Raw genomic sequence first — 20,578 nt, 5'->3', positions numbered from 1 at the left:
CTGGGATCTTATTTTTTAAATACTAAATAAACAGTGTTGCTAGATGTGCAGGAGACTCAAATTTTTGCCTTTTATGTTACAGGGAGACCTCGGTGTAGCAGGATTTAAAGGAGAGGCTGGACCTAAAGGAGAACCTGTAAGCTTCTGCTACACTCTATATAATTGAATTGTTTTTTTATGCTTCTCTATGAGACAAATAATCTGTATTAGAGTAAAATAGGCATTCATTCTCAAATAAAACAAATTGTTATTTTCATTTGTCATTTATAGACAAGGACATATTTCTAAATGTAAGTAAAGTACGACATGGATTAAAGCATTTTATGGTTTGTGTCTCAACTTTCTAGGGTCCCCCAGGCTCCCAGGGAGTGCTCGGACCTCAGGGTGAAGAAGGAAAGCGAGGAACACGTGGAGACTCCGGCTCCCTCGGCCCTCTCGGTCCCGTTGGAGAGAGAGTGAGTCTCCATTTTGTGTCCTACAGAAACATTGCTCATTCAGAGAGCTGTACTCTAAGGACAGGGGTAATCTCAGTTAATGAGAAACAGAAAAGTTAATAGGAACACAACCAATCACTTTTGGTTAATTAATGTTTAAATTGGGAAATGCTCAAATGTATGCTGCGGATGCATTAACTCAAGGAAATGGCAAATAGTTAGGTTTGACCCCGGTGAAGAATGGATGAAAGGTGGTTTTCGCTGTTTTATTTTGTAGTGTTTCTTTTCTAGACACACTTAGATGCAAGCTTTTCTGTTTGGCGAACTTCCTCCGAAGCATCAGTACAGAAATGATGTTGCCCATTCATCTGGTTTCATACTATTGTTCCTCATTTTTTGTGTAAGAATAACAATATGAACATTACTAACTCATGTTCTGTGTTTTTTCAGGGAGCCCCTGGTAACAGAGGATTCCCAGGTGCTGATGGATTACCAGGACCTAAGGTACATAATTGTCTGCTACTGTACATTATAATAATGATTCAAACAAACTAGTCCAGATATGTATAGTAGTAGATAACATCAGTAGCTTATTGCCAGATGGTATCATTGGTTGTTCTGTGAGTGGTTTTTTTGGCATTCACATGTTTCAATAGGCTTTCTGAGTGACTTATCATTCTTTCTAAAGGGTGCTCAAGGAGATCGTGGAACATCAGGCCCACCAGGGCCAAAAGCTTCTGTAGGGGACCCCGGGCGTACAGGAGAACCTGGTCTGCCAGGTGCAAGGGTAACACTGACAAGTCCAGTTTTGATCCGCTATATCATTACATTTACTATGTTTGTCTGTATCCCAAATTCCATTTTTCATATTCTTTTTTTTTTATTTCTTCTTCAAAGGGTCTTACTGGTACCCCTGGAGTCCAGGGAGCAGAGGGCAAGCCAGGACCATTGGTAGGTTACAGTTCTAAACCACATTCCCAGTTAGAAATTGGAGTAAGCTTTCAGCTTATGATAACCACTATGATAATAAAAATAAATGAGACAAAGTGTGGTTTTCTTTTATTAAGGGAGCTCCAGGTGAAGATGGTCGTCCAGGCCCCGCAGGTTCCATTGGAAACAGGGGCCCCGCAGGAATCATGGGAGGGCCAGGCCCCAAGGGCTTCAGTGTAAGACTAAGTCACTCAAAACTTTGCCAGTAATAGTCTGTCAGGTGAGTCTGTTTATCTCCTGTTCTGTTTCTAACACAAAACATGTATTTTTACACTTAAAGGGTGACCCAGGAAAGACAGGTGAACAAGGATCTGCAGGAGTGTCAGGTCAAAGAGTGAGTACTACTTGTGAATGAAGTGTTGCGTTTGTTTAGCAATCAGCATAGAATGGGAGGACAGAGGGACATCTCCCAGATAAAAAAAACTACAGGGGATTCATTGATCTGTCAAAAGTTAGACCATATTAGCATAATAAAGATCAACTGTATGTTCTGTCTGTTCTGTTGGCTTCAGTTTGTTGTACTTGCTAGATGACTGCCTTGTTTTTCCTTATCTTTGATAACACAATGATCTACTTTAGCATAGAAAGTATTAGTCAATAGTAGATTAAGTTACCAGGTTGCTAATTTTCTTTTTGCCTTTAGGGTCCTCCTGGAAAAGATGGAGAAGTTGGCCCCGCTGGCCCCCCTGGCCCATCTGTAAGTGTCTGGTTCTTCTTTGGTTGCATTCATTTTTGTTTTTTTTCACTGCTATCACAAATGACTGATACATTACTGTGTCCTCTCAAAGGGCGTTGCAGGAGACAGAGGAGAGCAGGGACCTCCAGGTGTAAATGGATTCCAGGTGCGTAGTTGCTTCTGGTTGGTAGTAAGGCTACAAAAGTGATGAACACTGACTATGAGACTGTAGGTGTGTGAAGACGTGGCGGTATAAAAAAATGATTAGACCCCAGTCTGTGATGAAGAGGTGCTCAGATGGTCACGTTTGACTCTGTTGTGTTCGTAGGGTTTGCCTGGAAATCAAGGCCCTCCTGGAGAATCTGGAAAACCAGGTGACCAAGTGAGTATGACGGATGCTAGAAATGCTGCTTTGGGCCAAATGACCCTTGACTGAAAAACATTCTTTTGATCCACTATATTTGATACTCTCTTCATTCCTTTAGGGTATTCCTGGAGAACTTGGTGCTGTCGGTCAGATTGGACCAAGGGTAGGTGAATTATCACTATGATAAATTAGGCACTTGGTAAAGTTGAACGGCCCAAACTGATGTTTTTTTCTTCCCCAGGGAGAGCGTGGTATTCCTGGGGAGAGAGGAGAGCTGGGAACAACTGGTCTGCAGGGACCTAAGGGCATCCCTGGTGCACCTGGTCCAGATGGACCAAAGGTACTGTAGAGAGGCCTCACCTGAATGTAGAGCAAAATATTATTTTTGAAGGAGAATACTACTGAGTGCAGAACCACTTAAAACAATGTCAGACAAATGAGGCAAATAACAATGTATTTTTCATACTATAAAGAGATACTTTCAAATGATACGGCAAGTTAGTTGTGAAGCTTTTATAACAAATGTCCACTCTTAAAAAGAGAGTAAAACTGCAGTATTTGGTATCTGTTATGACAACATTCTGGAGTAGGGATGTTCCAATCAGTATACCACCTACTTTTATAGGCCAATATTCGTTCTAAATAGATCAGATGACAGAAAAAAAACATGCAAGACCGTTAAAATGCAAAAATGGCTTTACAAGAGTTGTGTCTCTAAGAGAGAGAGAGAGTGGAATATGTGTCACATGTTGCCTGACAAAGAATTAACAGTTGTCAATTCATGATACTTTCTCATCTCTTAAATTTAATACTTAACATACGATTGTGTTTGGCCCCAAAAATCCTGATTGGAGCATCCTTAGTTTGGAGTGTATGCAGAGCATTGAGTAAAAGTTATAGAGGAAAATTCATTTTATGTATATCACATATCTAGAAGTGGCAGTTTCCTAACCTCATATATGGAGACATGCAGACTTCTGCAGAAAATATCAATAGGAAACAATATAAAAGTTTATAATGCAAAATACAACTGTTAGTGAGCATCGCCACAATGAAATGAGGAATGTGTGGTTGTACTGTATAATTCAATGCGCCTGCTAACATTGGTGTTTGGCAATGAAGGGTAGTCCTGGTCCCTCTGGTGCACTTGGTGACGTGGGTCCTCCAGGTCTTCAGGGAATGCCAGGAGAGAGGGGCATCTCTGGCCCTCCTGGGCCTAAAGGTGACAGAGTAAGTTCATCTTTATTTAATTTTTTATGCAATCAATTCTTACATGTAATTTGGAGTACATATGAACATATCTGGACTGCTCAATGTTTTTTTATTTATGTGGGTGCAAAATATTTGGAAGATGGTAGGTGTTCTTAAGTCACAATCAACAAATCTGGGTTGTCTGTCTTTTCCGTGTCTGAGTTTAATGAATCCAACCAAAGGACATGTTGCCAACTTAAGTGCTGACACTTTTTTTACTGTCTTTTGTACAGGGAGCGCTTGGTGAGAAAGGATCAGAAGGTACAGCTGGAAATGATGGTGCAAGAGTAAGCAAACTATCTTACATTTACACTTGTGAGAAGAAAAAAAACCTTTAATAAATAAGAGTACATTTGAGACTCGTCACAGCTTGTTTAATAAATGTGAACGTTGACTTGACTGCACAAGTTACTGCCAAAGGTACTGGTAACAGTGGTAAACGGAGTTACCCAACCAGATCTGTTTTCTGTCAACAGGGAGTCCCAGGTACTGTTGGCCCGCTTGGACCTGCTGGACCCAGTGGTGAGAAGGTAAGGTATTTCTTTTCTTTCTAACACACATTAAGAGGCTGCTATTTCCATCACAATGATATAAGGTGATGACACGTTTTAGGAAAGCGTCTGTTCCCAGGATGCCCACTATGTTGTTAATCACATACTTTCTTGGCTGCATTTGATCGCATCTTCCAGTGAAGGACGAGTCTTTGGCTTGCATTGCCTTTGCAAACATAAAAATACAGAATTTATGTGGCAACACAGGCTCAATGAATGGTTGTGGAAATTGTTGTCAGTAAATTTGTAAAATCTCTGCAGGGAGAACCTGGACCAAAAGGACCCCACGGACCCCCAGGATCCAGAGGAACGCCTGTGAGTAGACCTGGCCAGTGTTTTGAAGTCTATTCAGGCCGTGTTAATACTGGTGATACAGAATGTGTGTATTTAATTAGAGTGCTTTTAATTTAATAATCTCTCTCCTACAACAGGGATCAAGAGGTGACCCTGGACCAATTGGTGCTGTTGGATTCACTGGATCTCCTGTAAGTAGTCATTCAGTGTCACATTGTTGCATTTTATTTCCTAAGAAATATATATGGCGGCTCTTAATGATGCTCCAGGAAGTGATGTTAAAGTAATAACAGTTTAAATTATCCTTTGTAATATTACCAACATTTAACAGGGTCCTGATGGCCAACCTGGAGTCAAGGGAGAGCCTGGAGAACCAGGCCAAAAAGGAGATGCTGGATCTCCAGGACCTCAAGGCTTGTCTGGTGCTCACGGACCTCCTGTGAGTTGCACACGTAAAGACACAAGATGAAAAATGCACTTGAGAAATTTGTATTAAAGTGTTTTTTCTGTGGTATTTTTATATTGTGAACAGTGTCATCAGTTGTCTTTGTACTTTTATTCGGTCCACTTTGGAAGTTTTATTGTATTAACTTATGAAAAAATATTTATCATGGGTGTATTTCTATGCTTTTAGGTTCCACTTTTTCCTTTAGGTGCTTTCACTTGCAAATATGCTGCTGATAAATGCTTCTCTGTTGTTTTTGTAGGGGCCAGCTGGAGTTGCTGGTCTTAAAGGCGGAAGAGGAACACAGGGTGCACCGGTAAGATCATTTCATAATTACAGAAATCATAGGATAAGGTGAAATTAGATGGAGGAGAAGGGATTTAATGAGGACAGGAGGCATGTCCCTTTTTATTGTTCAATTTCTCTTATGCAGAGTTTGATAGCAGATGCGTTTGACAACATCTTCAAATACCATGTACTCTTATGTCACTATTCCCAACAGAAGATATTGCAATATGAAACTTATTAAGCAGTATTTAAGGACCTTGTATAACTTTCTGCTTTCAGGGCCCCACTGGTTTCCCTGGATCTGCAGGACGAGTCGGCCCACCAGGCCCAACTGTAAGTACTGCCCTGAGTTTGTATGAAACCACAGTTAGGGTAACGACAAATTTGTTGTATAAATTTAGTAGAAAGTTTGACAAAAATGTCCTTTAATGGGAACAACAAATGTCAGTTGAAAACAGTTAAAAGCGTACTTATATATCCTCTTTAAAGCATGTAAGTGCTTTGTACTGTGCACATTGTACTGCTGGTATAGTATGTAAAAACATGTGTACTTGAGCACTCAGTATCTTTCAAAAGTTTGGCCATTTTAGAACAGGTGTACCGTGATAGGGCATCCTGCTGAGACCTAAATGCTATACAAATCCATGCACATATCTCAAAACCACTTTGATTACTGCCAGGGTCCAATTGGAGAACCCGGACCCCTTGGACCTCCAGGTAAAGAGGGTCCTCTTGGTCTTCGTGGAGACCATGGATCCCCAGGAAGACAAGGGGAGCGAGGACCAGCAGGACCATCAGGAAGTCCAGGAGACAAAGGGGACTCTGGAGAAGACGGCCCCACGGTAAACTCAAGTTATTGTTATACCATTTTACACTTTAGTTGCATCTTTCATGAGAAATAATTCACACCTAAACCACAAATTATTAATATGGTACCTTCCTAACAGAAATCTGTTCCAACTAATTAGCTAAAATTGGTTAAATTGCAATTTGGCATTTATAATAACAATATTTGAATCAACCAAACCCAAACATTGCCTTGTAGCATGTTGTGGTAAAACAATAAAAAACATTATTTCCCAGCACACTTTTTTAATGTAGGTCTCTGATCATAACTATGGGTTATACGACTCCTCTTAACACAAAGTCTTCTGGTTGTTGGCTGGTGTGGTGTTATTGTCAACCAGACATATTACACCAGGTTGGAATACATTGGGATCCCAATCAATGTTTTACGTCTATGTTCTTTGTTTGGTGTTTTTGCTTTAGGGTCCCGATGGTCCTCCAGGCCCAGATGGAACTACAGGACAGAGAGGCATTGTGGGTCTTCCTGGTCAGAGAGGAGAGCGTGGGATGCCAGGTCTTCCAGGACCAGGGGTCGGTATTTTTCACATTCAAACATCTTTTTTCAGTGCTGCTACAGTGTATGGTTGATATGTATTTTGATGAGTGTGTGTTATGCAGTATGGTCCTTTTAGTGCTGCATTGTGAGTTGCCTGTTATTTTATGTTTAGGGTCCACCAGGAAAACAGGGATCCACAGGAACATCTGGAGATAAAGGCCCCCCAGGTCCAGTTGGTTCCCCTGGTGCGAACGGACCTCGTGGTGATCCTGGTCCTGATGTGAGCTCAACTTCTAAACTAGTTGTGGTTTTCAAATTAAATCAGTGTGTCTGTAACTTTAACAGCTATATTAACGTTTCCTGTCTGATCCTCAGGGCCCTGCAGGATCTGATGGCCCGCCAGGCAAAGACGGTGTTCTAGGACAAAGAGTAAGAGACAGACAGAATGGAAACGTGACCTGTTTGTTGTTTTACTCAACACAAATGGCTGACAGATGTTACTTTTCCTAGGGAGACCGAGGAGATTCTGGTCCAGAGGGTTTGATTGGTCCCCAGGGACTTCCTGGCACTCCTGGTCCTGTCGGTGCATCAGGTGATGCTGGAAGGAGAGGAGATGCTGTAAGTGGACTCCTAGAAGTTTGTGTTCTGTGTGTTAATCCATCAGGAAACAAGACTCTAATAACAGATTCATGCATGATTAGATTCTGGGGGTGGATTTGATTTAAGCCGTGGTGGCATGTTGGAACGTGTATGAACTTAATAAGAAGTGATAGGAATGATGTGTTGGGGTATAACAAGGAGTTGGAGATGTTTCAGTGCTGGCAGAGAGGTCTGTGTTCCCTGAGGGTCTTCTAATCATCCGACTCATTTGCAGGGCTCAAGAGGACCTGTTGGACCACCTGGCTCGGCTGGAAAGAGAGGATTAGTGGTGAGAGTCCAACTTTTAGTTATACAGTAAACTTACATACACATGTACATTTTTGTCAATGATACATTGATATGAACATTACTGCTGAAACAAAAAAAGAACCACAATGAAAAAGTTTTCAAAAGTTTCAAAACAATTATCATGAAATGTGTTATAATCTCTCTAATTCAGGGACCCCAAGGACCAAGAGGGGATAAGGGTGACCTGGGAGATCATGGAGAAAGAGGGCAGAAGGGACATCGAGGCTTCACTGGTCTGCAGGGTCTACCTGGACCTCCAGTAAGTAAAAGTGGTGTCCAGTAATCCAGTTATTCTGGCTCATCTCACTGTGCACTCCCCTCATAAGAGGAGCCAGCTTCATTAATATTCATAACCAAGTGTTTAATCATCTGAAACTATGTATCGACTTGTTTCGCTACCTTAGAATGAGCCCTTCATAGCTACAAAGGTAGCTGGTCCAAACCTTTAGTCTAAAGAGAGCTTTCCCCGTTTCTTTTTTTTACTTGGAGGCCAGGGTAGTTGTCAAACATGCTTGGAAAGGAATGGGTGAGTTAGGGTTTCAGTTAGTTGGCGTCAGATGCCACAATATCTTACAGAATAGATATATAGCACTCAAAGATTGCTGGTCTGCTACAACCGGACTATGCGGGTGTGATTTCATTGATTTTGATTAATAATGCTGGCAACTTCAGGAAACAACACTACAACTGCCATGTGATACGACCTAGTTGTTGATAAATCTGTTTGCAAACTGAAACACTTTTCAAAACTGATCCTTTTGATTCAAAAAGCATCTGAATGGAGATAATTAAATTAACGTTTAATATGGAATAGAAACAGAAATCCGAATATGCTGTTCTCAGGAATAGTACCTTCATGGTACTGTTACCAAAATGTGAGGTCCCTTGTATGACTATCATCCAATGGGTAATAGCCATCAAGCACAGGTGAACCTTAGCGTAGTGTGCATTCTGGAAAAACGTTGAAATTTAATGTGTAAATGATATGAACAATAGAGAATAATTCATATTTGTCTCCTTCTTTTAGGGTACAACTGGTGAGCAAGGAGCTCCAGGAATTGTTGGACCAAGCGGAGCCAGGGTAAACGCTACAGTTCAATTTGTTTCAAGAACAAAACATGCCTTCCTGAATTTCATATTTTGTAATAGTACAAAGAATGTTTCATGGGGCAACCCCAAAACATATATTACTTTAATACCAGCAATCATTTTTGAATCCAACTCCTAATTTTAAAGCTAAAGACTAAAGGTCTATGATATGTATGTGATTCAGGGGCCACCTGGACCTATTGGGCCTCCTGGAAAGGAAGGATACGTTGGACAGCCAGGACCGATGGGACCTCCTGGAACCCGTGGAATCAGTGGAGAAATTGGACCAGAGGTATTTACTCATTGTACAGAGTTGAACTGTACACAAGTCAGAACTAGTGAAAAACATTGCAGCAAATATTGTTTAAAACAGCTGGACAACAGCCAGCTGACATTAAACCATTGAACATCTTTGCAACAGATGTTCTGTGAGTCAAGAATCAGGGACTGTTAGTGTCTTATCATTGTCTGTATAGTGTTTTGTTCATAAAATAAACACATAAAGAAACCATTAAAATCAAAATAAAATACCTTAATACTCGTTAATCTGCAGGGCCCTCCAGGAGAGGCTGGACCCGCAGGCCCACCTGGTCCCCCAGGACCTCCCATTGCTGCTATGGATGACCTCTTTGGCGCTCAGGATTACGACTCTGGCCCCCCTCTTCCGGAGTTCAGCGAGGACGAGGCAATGCCCGTCAGCAACTCCTCCACCATAGTGCCCGTGGACCCCGGCGTTCAGGCCACCCTGAAGGCCCTCAGCAGCCAGATCAACAGCATGAAGAGCCCTGACGGCAGCAGGAAACACCCTGCCAGGACCTGTGATGACCTCAAGAGATGCTACCCCATGAAAAAGAGTGGTGAGTGTCATGGACAGGAGGAATGCAGTCCTCTAGTTTATCATGCTCTTATCTTAGCTGATATTTATCCTGTTCATTAGGGTGTTTCTTAAACATTATAAACCTAAAAATACTGTCGGACCATGATGCATCTAAAATGCAAACTAAATTTGCTTGTACCCAATAATTAATTGTACCTAAGCAGTTGTTGAAGCTGTAGAATGACTAAAATTCCTGATCACTCTGTTGTGTAGGGGAGTACTGGGTGGATCCAAACCAAGGCAGTGTTGAGGACGCCATCCAAGTGCACTGCAACATGGACACCGGAGAGACATGCATCTCTGCCAACCCTTCCAGCATACCTCGTAAAGTGTGGTGGAGCTCATCCAGGAACAAACCTGTGTGGTTCGGAGCCGACATCAACCGTGGAACACATGTGAGCAGTTACATTTTGGTGATGGGAAGCAGGGATGTGTTGGGCAAAGGCACAGGGAAGTTGTTTCACACTTGCAAATGAAATGGCAGTGATTTTGAAACATTAAGAGCTACAAAAAGATGCAAAAAAAGGGTGCAGAACTACCAGATTTCAGGTTAAAAAGAGTGAAACTCCTGTTGTTTTCTTTGCAGTGTGTCTTGGCTTATAGATGGATTTTTGTGCGGCTCTGCATTGATCACTCTATTTGTTTCTCTAGTTCGCTTATGGCAACAAAGATCAGCCATCCAACTCTGTCACAGTTCAGATGACTTTCATCCGCCTGCTTTCCAAAGAGGCATCTCAGACCATCACCTACAACTGCAAGAACTCTGTGGGCTATAAAGACGAGAAGATGGGCAACTTTAAGAAAGCTGTAATCCTAAAGGGCTCCAACGACCTGGAGCTCAAAGCAGAGGGAAACAACCGTTTCAGATACACAGTGGTGGAGGACTCCTGCTCAGTAAGTTATCACAGTTCAACAGTGGCTTTGCCCCTTTTTACATATTCATTAATTAGTAAATGTATCAAAGGGTACTATTCTCAATTTTTTTTGTTTTCAACAAATCCCATGAAATGACCAAAACCAATAGTAGTCATGTTTTCATTGATTGTCAAGTGAATTTGAAGTCAACTTTGGAAATTAAGGCACATTTTCATCAGCTGGTTTGGAGCAACTAAACTTGGCTACGCAAAGCGTAGTTTAATTAGATTTAGTTTTAGACGAAGAAAAACTAATGCAATGATACTAATGCACAAGCAAGGGTAGCAAACATGTCGTGTAAGTTAAAATGTTCACTTGTCATAACTTATTGCGCAAATACTTTGCCATTAACCCATTGTGCATCATCAATTTTTTGACGGTCAAAAACCATTTTAAGCAAGTTTTTGCACTTTTGCGCCATTTTATTGAATTTTCCTGTTAGTCCAATGCAGTACTTGAAGAATGTGCATACAAATATGTGAATAGGAACAGGGCTAATCAGTCTTTAACAAATAGTCTATAGCACCACTATCAGCATAGTTTTGGTTTCATGACGCTCATGAGCATCGTTTCTATCCACATCAATGTGCTAATTTATACCAAAACATCTGATAAGATTAGCTCATGAAGATATAGCTCAACAGCTAAAGATATTTTTCTCAAGAGTTGTTTGAGACCAGATCTAAAAGGAGTTAAACACAATTCCAAATGAATTCTTTTAGTTTTTGTGTCTGCTGAATGTTTAAATAGTTAACTGTTTGCTTAAAAAAAAGGTGGTTAACTAAAAAAAAAGGTGACACTATGTCATTGTTGTGTTTATGGCTTGTTTTGCTGCCCCCAAGTGGCTGAAAATCAAGTAAATCTGCTTTAAGCAGGGTTAAACAGTGCAGTGTTGGGGGCTATTTTCAGCCATTGAATAAAGCACATTTGGTCCCGCTAGTGGGCTGTTTTAGCAACAGGTCTGTGTAAGGTATATCAGGCTGTGGATTCACAGACAAATAATCCATTGTTGTTTTTTGGTCTTTTTATGAAGTTTGTTCGAGAAGAAAACATGCTGAGTGTCTAGAGCAAGGCATTAAAATACGGTTTCATTGAGATGTATTGCTCATAACTGTAGAGTATTAAATCACAGTAAGATAAAACAAGATAATCCTTTATTAGTCCCGCAGCGGGAAATTTACAGGATTACAGCAGCAGTATAGTGCAAAACAAGAGACATAGTAAAAGAAAAACAAGATAAAAATAAAATGAAATAAAAAACAAGTATTATGAATAAGCAATAAAAAACAGTAAAAAAAAATCCACAATAACTGAAATATTATATGTACAGACAGAAAAACTATTATAGCTATAAATATAAATTGCACAGTGTATTTTATTGCACATGTGTCATGTGGTCTGCTGGGAGCAGAGCTGGTTGTGCAACCTGACAGCAGCAGGAAGGAAGGACCTGCGGTACCTCTCCTTCACACACCGGGGGTGAAGCAGCCGGTGGCTGAAGGAGCTGTACAGAGCTGCCAGGGTGTCCTGCATGGGGTGGGAGAGGTTGTCCATCAGGGATGATAGCTTTGCCATCATCCTCCTGTCTCCCACCACCTCCACCGTATCCAGTGGACACCCCAGCACACTGCTGGCCTTCCTGACAAGCTTGTTCAGTCTCTTCTTGTCGGCTGTCGAATTGCTGCTGCTCCAGCAGACCACTGCATAAAAAATGGCTGATGGCACCACAGAGTTGAAAAAGGTCTTCAGGAGTGCTCCCTGCACTCCAAAGGACCTTAGTCTCCTCAGCAGATAGAGTCTGCTCTGACCCTTTTTGTAAAGTGCATTTGTATGATTAGTCCAGTCCAGTTTATTGTTCAAGTGAACACCCAGGTACTTATAAGATTTCACAATCTCAATGTCTCAATGTCCCTGGATGTTCACTGGTTCCGGAGGACAGTGTTTACCCCGGCGGAAGTCCACCACCAGCTCTTTGGTTAGTAGTCAGTCAGTAGTCACTGAACTTCTGTTTGTCAATCTTTTACAGCAAGCAAATGGCAACTGGGGCAAGACAGTGTTTGAGTACAGGACACAGAAAACTGCAAGACTTCCTATTGTGGACATGGCCCCTGTGGATATTGGCGGCCCCAACCAAGAGTTCGGCATCGATATCGGGCCCGTGTGCTTCTTGTAAAATCGTCAGCAGGGATGAGTCGAGGAGAATCCTGAGACTATTGAACTGACAGCTGACACGATCAGCCACATTGTACATACGAGTACTGAGGACTATTCTGGCCCTGTGGCAAGATATTTATTGTGCCTTTCGACCCAGTTCAAGACATCGAAGATTTGTAAGTTACAATGAATGTTTGGAATTTACTTAAAAAATTGGTAAAAATTAAGAGTCATTCCTCTGTCTTCTTGTGTATGTTTGACTCCAAACGTGATGCATTTTTAGGCTCACTATGGTGTAGTTTGGTCCAAAGATATTCCCCTGTGATTTTATTTCACAAAACAATAATTGCCAAAGATTTATGAATATAAAAATCTCTAAAATTGTAATTATAACTGCTGTCTTTAGGCCCAGAGAAATCCCACTGAAGCTAGGTCAAATGTCCCTTCACTAGTATGTTTTACAGATTTGTCTACTCAATTTTTTTGTTTGAAATGTTTTGCATATACAACAACATTGTGGTGCTATTGAGGAAACGAATACAGCCGATGATGCATTCACCAGTGCAGGAACTTTCTAAAGACAGTTTTGAATGAACCAATGTCTGTATCCAGTTATTCCAAACTCTGTACCGACCACGTAGAACATTAAAGACACATTAAGACTGTCGATTCCTCAGTGTTAGCTACCTCGTCACCGAAACTGAGAAGCGATGACACTACATGTAAATCTTCTTTCACAGGTGCTGTTTTGTAAGTAGTAGTGTGATCCTTGTGCACTTCTCCCGGCTGCATGGTACAGGGCAGGGTGTGGGGATACCAATAAAGATCTTTCCGTCAACGATGGAGAGGCGAATGAGGTGTTGTGTGAGTGGTGTGTGGTGATTTGTAACATTTTTATTTTTTTGCCCATTCTATTTCAATATCGTACAGTAAAAAGGTAGCAGAGATTATTTTACTTTTATGCATGCCAGTTCCCTCCTTTTTCAGTATCCTGGATTTATATGCTGTTGAAATCCTTTTTATAATCAGTTTTATAGGATAAGGTGGCTGTGAGTGCCTGTTTGCTTTGTATTTCCTGCTATGCAACACATTAAACAAACTGCTTGTTAATCCCCCCAAGCTCTTGTCATATTGATTTAGGTATAGTTAGGTCCTTCACACTTGTCATTTTGCACACAAACTCATTTTTTAGACATAGTTTGTAGTTTAAAAAACAACATTTATGTATTTAACATAATGTTCAGTTGTTTCTAATGTTGTTTTAAAGTTTCATGAATGTGCCTTCAAGTAAATCTATTGTGACCATTTGGTTCATATTTCAGTATATTTATTATAGATTTGTAACATTTGCGAGGCCTGACTGCCTGCTAACACCCCAGAGGCAGAGAGGAGGAGGAGGAGGAGGAGGAGGAGGATGAGGCTTTCCACACTGCAAGCAGATGCGTTTCATCCTTGAAAATAAATATTGAAAATATTTCTCTCTGCCTGTTCTTGTTTGAGAATACTTCATTTGGTCCTTTGTACTGTAATAGAATCATTTCAGCCTCAAGAGAGTGTAAAATCCTGAGGCGAAAAACATAGAGAAAAAGAGTGAAGGTAAGAAAAAAAGGCATGTCGGACCATAAAAAAAGAACATAGATGTAACTGGAGAAGTAGGACAACTGCAAAATGAACTGCTACTAAGACTTACTCAACATTATGAGCCACTAAGCTAGCTTCAGAAAGACTTACAAACTTAGTAGTAGGCTACAATAATGCTAATGTAAGCACGGTAACAAGCTCACAACGAGAATGCTAACATGTTGATTTATGGAAGGTGACATTTGCCGGGTCTGTCATCTTAGTTTAGTGAAATTGCCCGTAGGTGTGAATGTGAGCGTGAGTGGTTGTCTGTCTGTATATGTCTGCCCTGTGATAGGCTGGCGACCTGTCCAGGGTGAACCCTGCCTTCGCCCATTGACCCTTAACTGGATAAGCGGTTACGGAAGATGGATGGATGCTAACACTTGCTTATTAGCACTGCACACAAAGTAGAGCTGAGGCTGATGAGAATGTTATTAGTAATGTATTGTTTACTATGGATACCATCTTATTTTAGTTTGTTAGCATGCTAACATCTGCTAATTAGCGCTGAACACAAACAAGCGCTGGATGTAATGAGCAATGTCATTACTTTTGCACTTATTGGGTCTTAGAGATGAAAATTGTCGAGACATTTCAAACTGAAGCAAATCTGCCATCCTCACTAGGTACTAGATGAAAAGCCAGGAGGATTCATCATCTGGGGAACAGGAATTTGTTGTTGTCCATGGAATTTAATGTTGTGCAAATCCATCCAGCAAACATAGTTATTTAACTGAATAAGGGAAACATTTGACCTGCTGGTGACCCCAGAAGGAGTTTATTGGATCACTTACATCAATAGGGTTCATCGTCTGGGAACTATGAATGGCTGTTCAAGATTTCAATGCCATTGAGATATTTCAGTCCGTACCAAAGTGCTGTGCCGATGGACCAACAGTGCCTTTCATAAAACCGCGCTGGCAGCTTAGCTAATAATAAAATCCTTGAATTGAATAGAAAACATTTAAAACACAGAAATTAAAAACAAGTAAAAGTGACAAGCGTGATTTTAAATGAGAATCAACCAGTAGCATTTTTTTGCAGTAAGATTTTCTTTAATATCTGTAACAGCAAAGTCAATGCAACCAAAAGTAAAAATATGGAAAAGTACTGTATATGGAGTCTGTCCAAAAAAGTGCCTTCTGGTGCAAGAAAAGAGGAGACTAAATGATGACAATTAAAAAATATGACAGGTAAATACTGAAATGGCAACTCAAACCTGCGGAATGCAAAAAATATAAACAACAACTCAATGTTGAAAACAAAAGGTTGAAAGATTGGTAAATCAAAGAAAATATCAGCCTGGATTAATAAACTATAATTTTGAGTAAAATAAGATATGTGATGTTATGGGCAAGCTGATGTTTGTGTTAATGATACAGATTCCATTTATTTTCTTCGCCAGCTTGTGTTTGGCATACAAACAGGAATGTGTTAACAATACAACAATATAGTTCAAATGGTGCATACACACAAACTGTCTCATATGAAAATTCTGCCACAGAGTGTACCATTGGACATATTCGACTATTTACATCTCTCATTGCCTGTGCAAGCAAAAGTACTTCCTTTTTCTTCTTTTTTACAAAAATAGTTCTTTTCTATAATGGATCTGAGTCTAACCCTCGAAATATCCACAAAAAAAACCCAATCTAAATGCAAATGCATATAAACCTCAAGATGAAAACCGTGACATCTTGACTCAGTCGGGGAGTGGATATTTTGGCACTTCTTCATACAAACGAGTTAAAAGTACACGACAAAGAGCATCTTCATGGCATCAGCAGCGGCTGTCTAGGGGGTCCAGAGCGAAGACGGTGCCCTCCAAGGTTAGTCCCATTTTGAACCCCTCCTGGAAGAAAAAGCCAGAGAACAGCTGTGACGCTCAGTGACCACACACCAACACTGGCCTCTGTGAGGTTACATGTCCCAATTTAGTTGATAAACAGGAAGCCGGAGTCATGTTTAGATTAGAGGCGATGGGATATCTCTAAACCACTGAGGGTAAAAGGGAATGAAATGCTCTACAAAACAGGGATTACACAACTGTTGTTGCGCCATGCTTTAAGACATGCGTTATGTGCAGATTCATAAACTTAGCAGCAACAAGGCATGCAGCTAATGAGAGAAGCATCGCTGGAACTCGCTATATCAGATGGAAAAGTCAAAAGTTATTTTATTTTTATCTTTTAAAAATGAACTTGTTATGTTTCATTGTGCCCTTAGATATAGCTGCACCACATTTTTTATTTACAGTGACATCTGCTCCAAAAGCTATATTATACTTTAAAGGCTGAAGATCAACATCTTAGATGATGAAAAAAGGGGTTTGCACACATTAATTAATAAGCCTCAGTCTTGCACAAGCAGCTCATTAACTACAGAGCAAGAGAGCTGGGAAAACAAACTACTAATTAAAGACAATGAGGCTTGAGCACAATATATATTAAATCTCTACCAGGACAAAAAGGAATATTTCAGAGATGATGGAGGAGGTAAATTACATCATGCAGTGTGTGGGAGCATTCAACATCCTCCACAGACATGCAAGACCAAGACACAACCAGTCACAGCACAGATATAGAAGCAGAGCAAAGAGTACAAACCATCTCTGACGCTACGAGAGGAAAAGGACAAGAGATGCATTCGGTTGTTAATACAGAAGAAGAGGAAGACATAAAGGAAATGTTAAGTGCACTAAATAAAAAGCGGGTGTGCCAGTGCAACATTGCCTCCTACTGGAAATAAGCTGCACAAACTCAGCAAACAATTTCCAAACTCAATTTTCACTTCCAGAAGTCATTATTTTCTTATCATACTGTGATTCAAAACCTTTACACAGACCCAAAAGCAAGCTGATTGCTGTGGATGCCATACTCCCTAATACCACTGTAAACCAACTTGATTCTTCTCAACCATTAACAATATTGGGAGAGCTGTACAACGTAAAACAGCCTAAAGGAATTAAGTGGAAACAACTAATCTTTTATCAATAAAACTTGCTTTACTTTAACGCTAGAAAGTTTAGCTTGAAAATAATATTGCCAAGAAAGGAACCTGCCTAAATCTATTCAGTCTACCATGAGTCTCTATTGAGAAAATGAAACCTAAGCTGCCGAAAGACAGATAGCTGACACATTAATGCCTCATTATCACTGCACGGTTCGACTCAACTCGACTCACTTTTAGTTCCAGTCAGTTGACGTCCCATTTTTAAAGGCAGCAGACTACATGAGACATTGCTGCAACATCATCTTCAATGTAACACTCGCTGGATCCTTTCTTCGTCAACAGAGAAACGTCTATACTTTGTCAATTGTGCGTTGTAGTTGTAGTTTTTAAAAACATTGGCTAAGTGAATAAAAAAAAAATTGGTTTGCAGTTGATTGTAGCTTGGCTATTTTTTGCAGGATGTCCAGTGTCAGGCTAGTAGTGATTCTCTAAGACCAATCAGTGTTTCAACTCTGCCTTTTAGTATCGACTCGGAAAAAAAAGACCAGGTACAAGGTACTATCTGCAACCGAGCGAGTTGAGTAGAGCGGTGCTGTACCATGCAGTGGAAATGCGGCATTAGGGAACCTGAGAGCAAGATGGGAGCATTCTTCATACTTTATTGATTACAACTTTGTCTTACGTGTTTGCTTGATGCTACATATATTTGTGTGTTATGACAACAGGAATTAGACTAATCAAATTTAAGTTTCTTTTGCTATTTTTTCTTGCCCCCTAGCAATGGCTCTTTGTCCCCCCGGAGAGACACGTCCCACAGTTTGAGAACCACTGAGCCACAGAGACAGGAACATATCTGAAGCCTATAAAGATGGCGATAGAATATGGTTTAGCCCCTGGTGAAATGCTGGAAAGTGACTTTTTATCATACTTCCAGACTAAACTCGACTGTACATTTATTGCTCCACCAGACAAGAACTACTTTTAAATAAAAATATTCAACTGTAATATGACAATATCTTCACTAAGAACACTAAGAACATTTTAATTTGTTCACTCCATTGAAATGGATAAAGGAACATGGAAACTCAATTGATACACAATATATATTTTTTAAATGCATTTCTAAATGAATGTTTAACTCTTTTCATAACCCTGATAAATCTAAACAGAGGAGTTGGTCGTATTAATCACTGAGTTAGCTATGAAGTTCATTAGAAATCCTATTGTGCTAAGCTTTTTCAGAAGGAAACAGGACAAAATCCTTCACATGGACTTTTTCCACTGCACACGACAGAATGTCAAACTTGATCTATTCTTACATTTATCATTTTAATGAACAGTGTGCTGGAGCTCGCTAACAGCCAATTAGGACCAAACTGTCCAGAAATGATTCAGCATTGGTAATCACCCCTGAGGCATTGTCTGTGATGCACAAAGCGTTTGTTTACATAAACCAGAAAAAAAATTGAATCTTCAAAGTGTTGATACAGATAATAAGACAGACAGGAGACCAGTTTCACCTGCCTCATGCAAAACAAAGTGTTCACTCACCTGCATCTCGTCCAGCTTCGACTGAATATCTGGAGGGAAGTCAGCTGACCCGCAGGTGAACGGATCAAACGGCGCCGCTCCAAACAGGTCTGTCCCTACCGCAAACACAGACAGCAATTAAACATCCCAATGACTGAAAAATAAAAACAGCTTCAATGGACATTGAATTCATGTCTTCTTTTTATCATGCAACGCATATTTGAAGTGTCAATGGTGACTTATTCAGACCATCAGAGAAAAAAAGAAAGAAACATACAAATATGTTTTTATTACTAAAGCTTCTGATCAGAAAGAGAGAAATTCACTACTCACTTATGTCTGGTGGTAATGTGGTCGGTGGTGGTGGTGGGCAGCCGTTACTGGCCATTGTGGGAACCAGCGGTGTCACAGGGGAGAAGGGAACCATGTCGAATACGTCTGTAGACTTTGGTTTCATGGAGATACTCCCTGCCTGTATGTAAAGTCGTGCAGATGGTTAACCCGAGGTCACACTTGTGTAAGCTTGCACGTAGACAAACTATTGTTTTTTTTTCATACAAAAGCAAGAGAAGAAGCAGAAAAAAAAAGTAAGTAAGAGACAGGCAAAAGCAGGAGACACTTAGGCCTCGGGGACAACGACAAAGCAGAAAGAAAGAAGGAAGAAGCGTACGCGAGGCCGCGGGATGCTGCATCCCTCGGTAGGCTTAGGAGGAAGCAGAGCAGGTTTGGCAGGCGGAGGAGTTAGTAGCCCGCTGGACAGGTTGGACTCCGGCGAGCTCATGGGAGTGAGCGTGACAGAGGAGATCTCCAGACAGGAGAATGACTTGATGCTGTGGCACCAGAAGAGAGAGGAGGGCCTTTGCCGCATGTACGCTTCGTTCGTTGCGTTTATGTGCAGCGGCTGAAAAGAGGGAATCGCAGACAGAAAGTGACCAGAGGGGAACAATATCATTCAGTCTTGTAGAGGGGGAGAGGTGTGGGTAATTGCATTCCCCAGGAGGCTGTCACAAGTACTGGCATTTGGCCCAATTACATGCTGAATGTATCACATTCCTCATCAGACCAATCAGGTGTGTAATTGCTTTGCTTTCAGACACAGCTCAGGCCGCCACAGACTCCCTCCTGATAGGTTTGGTCATAGCAAACTCGAGTTTGGAGGCGGTGTCTTTAACCACACCAGCAATATATCTGCATACTCAGCTGTCCTTAAAGATACTTGCAGGCTTAAATTTTATAAAGTTTCATAATTAAAAGATGGTCGTGGTTGTGTACTTTTGGCTGAGGTGGAAGATTTGGATCCCAAATGAATCGAGAGTCACGTTACATTCTGTTTGCAGACATTGCAGTTCCAGCAAAACACAAAGTCAGCTCACAACTCAGGAATGGTTGTATTAAGTTGTATAAAGATATGTTTATAAGCAATAAAAGACACCTTTGTTCAATTCATTACACTTGATGGTTTCGCTGCTACAGCCTCACTTGGTCTGGTATGACCATTAGCTTATGGTAGCTATAATGTTAGCTTGTGTAACTTTCACTTATTTTTGTGGCCTGCTGTTCAAACAAAAGTTACATGGACCTTTAACATGCAGAATCTAGATTGTGTTCGATCTCTAAACTGGTGTATGTGTGTGTGTGTTTGTCCTTACTGGTGGCACATGAGATATCATCAGCTGCTCTTCAAGATCCTGAAGCTGTTGCTTTAGCTCAGTGTTTTCCGTTTCCAGCTCTTGAATCTGGATGAAAACCAGAGCAGTTAAGTCATTTTAGAAGCCACAGTACATTAAAAGAACTGCAGCGTGTCAGATATCGAAACTTTAACTATGATAACCAAGTATCTACAGAGTTTCCT

At 40.7% G+C, this 20,578-nt stretch overlaps 2 protein-coding genes across 6 annotated transcripts in view; one reads left to right on the top strand and one right to left on the bottom strand.

Moving 5' to 3' along the window:
• Positions 1-14,026, top strand: part of col5a2a (collagen, type V, alpha 2a) — a 39,865-nt gene extending 25,839 nt beyond the window's left edge. The window contains exons 22-54 of the mRNA XM_054614833.1: positions 83-136; positions 348-455; positions 885-938; positions 1,123-1,221; positions 1,332-1,385; positions 1,502-1,600; positions 1,705-1,758; positions 2,068-2,121; positions 2,213-2,266; positions 2,429-2,482; positions 2,586-2,630; positions 2,709-2,807; positions 3,590-3,697; positions 3,952-4,005; positions 4,195-4,248; positions 4,531-4,584; positions 4,701-4,754; positions 4,895-5,002; positions 5,271-5,324; positions 5,576-5,629; positions 5,977-6,138; positions 6,566-6,673; positions 6,811-6,918; positions 7,014-7,067; positions 7,149-7,256; positions 7,513-7,566; positions 7,738-7,845; positions 8,614-8,667; positions 8,860-8,967; positions 9,229-9,532; positions 9,766-9,947; positions 10,204-10,446; positions 12,494-14,026. Of these exons, the coding sequence (XP_054470808.1) occupies positions 83-136; positions 348-455; positions 885-938; positions 1,123-1,221; positions 1,332-1,385; positions 1,502-1,600; positions 1,705-1,758; positions 2,068-2,121; positions 2,213-2,266; positions 2,429-2,482; positions 2,586-2,630; positions 2,709-2,807; positions 3,590-3,697; positions 3,952-4,005; positions 4,195-4,248; positions 4,531-4,584; positions 4,701-4,754; positions 4,895-5,002; positions 5,271-5,324; positions 5,576-5,629; positions 5,977-6,138; positions 6,566-6,673; positions 6,811-6,918; positions 7,014-7,067; positions 7,149-7,256; positions 7,513-7,566; positions 7,738-7,845; positions 8,614-8,667; positions 8,860-8,967; positions 9,229-9,532; positions 9,766-9,947; positions 10,204-10,446; positions 12,494-12,640 (3,108 nt within the window). The 3' untranslated portion in view covers positions 12,641-14,026. The remainder of the gene's footprint in view (positions 1-82; positions 137-347; positions 456-884; positions 939-1,122; positions 1,222-1,331; positions 1,386-1,501; positions 1,601-1,704; positions 1,759-2,067; positions 2,122-2,212; positions 2,267-2,428; positions 2,483-2,585; positions 2,631-2,708; positions 2,808-3,589; positions 3,698-3,951; positions 4,006-4,194; positions 4,249-4,530; positions 4,585-4,700; positions 4,755-4,894; positions 5,003-5,270; positions 5,325-5,575; positions 5,630-5,976; positions 6,139-6,565; positions 6,674-6,810; positions 6,919-7,013; positions 7,068-7,148; positions 7,257-7,512; positions 7,567-7,737; positions 7,846-8,613; positions 8,668-8,859; positions 8,968-9,228; positions 9,533-9,765; positions 9,948-10,203; positions 10,447-12,493) is intronic.
• A 1,264-nt stretch (positions 14,027-15,290) lies between these two features.
• Positions 15,291-20,578, bottom strand: part of gulp1a (GULP PTB domain containing engulfment adaptor 1a) — a 75,848-nt gene continuing 70,560 nt past the window's right edge. For 3 of the 5 annotated variants that reach the window (XM_054615109.1, XM_054615110.1, XM_054615106.1), the window contains 4 exons: positions 20,376-20,462; positions 19,060-19,198; positions 18,748-18,842; positions 15,291-16,096 (listed from right to left, as the gene is read on the bottom strand). In XM_054615109.1, the coding sequence (XP_054471084.1) occupies positions 16,025-16,096; positions 18,748-18,842; positions 19,060-19,198; positions 20,376-20,462 (393 nt within the window). In that variant the 3' untranslated portion in view covers positions 15,291-16,024. The remainder of the gene's footprint in view (positions 16,097-18,747; positions 18,843-19,059; positions 19,199-20,375; positions 20,463-20,578) is intronic. The other 2 variants (XM_054615107.1, XM_054615108.1) reach the window with 2 other exon arrangements.

The sequence above is a fragment of the Anoplopoma fimbria genome, chromosome 16, assembly GCF_027596085.1.
Source record: "Anoplopoma fimbria isolate UVic2021 breed Golden Eagle Sablefish chromosome 16, Afim_UVic_2022, whole genome shotgun sequence".
Classification (NCBI taxonomy): Eukaryota; Metazoa; Chordata; class Actinopteri; order Perciformes; family Anoplopomatidae; genus Anoplopoma; species Anoplopoma fimbria.
This window is presented reverse-complemented; position numbering and strand designations above follow the sequence as displayed.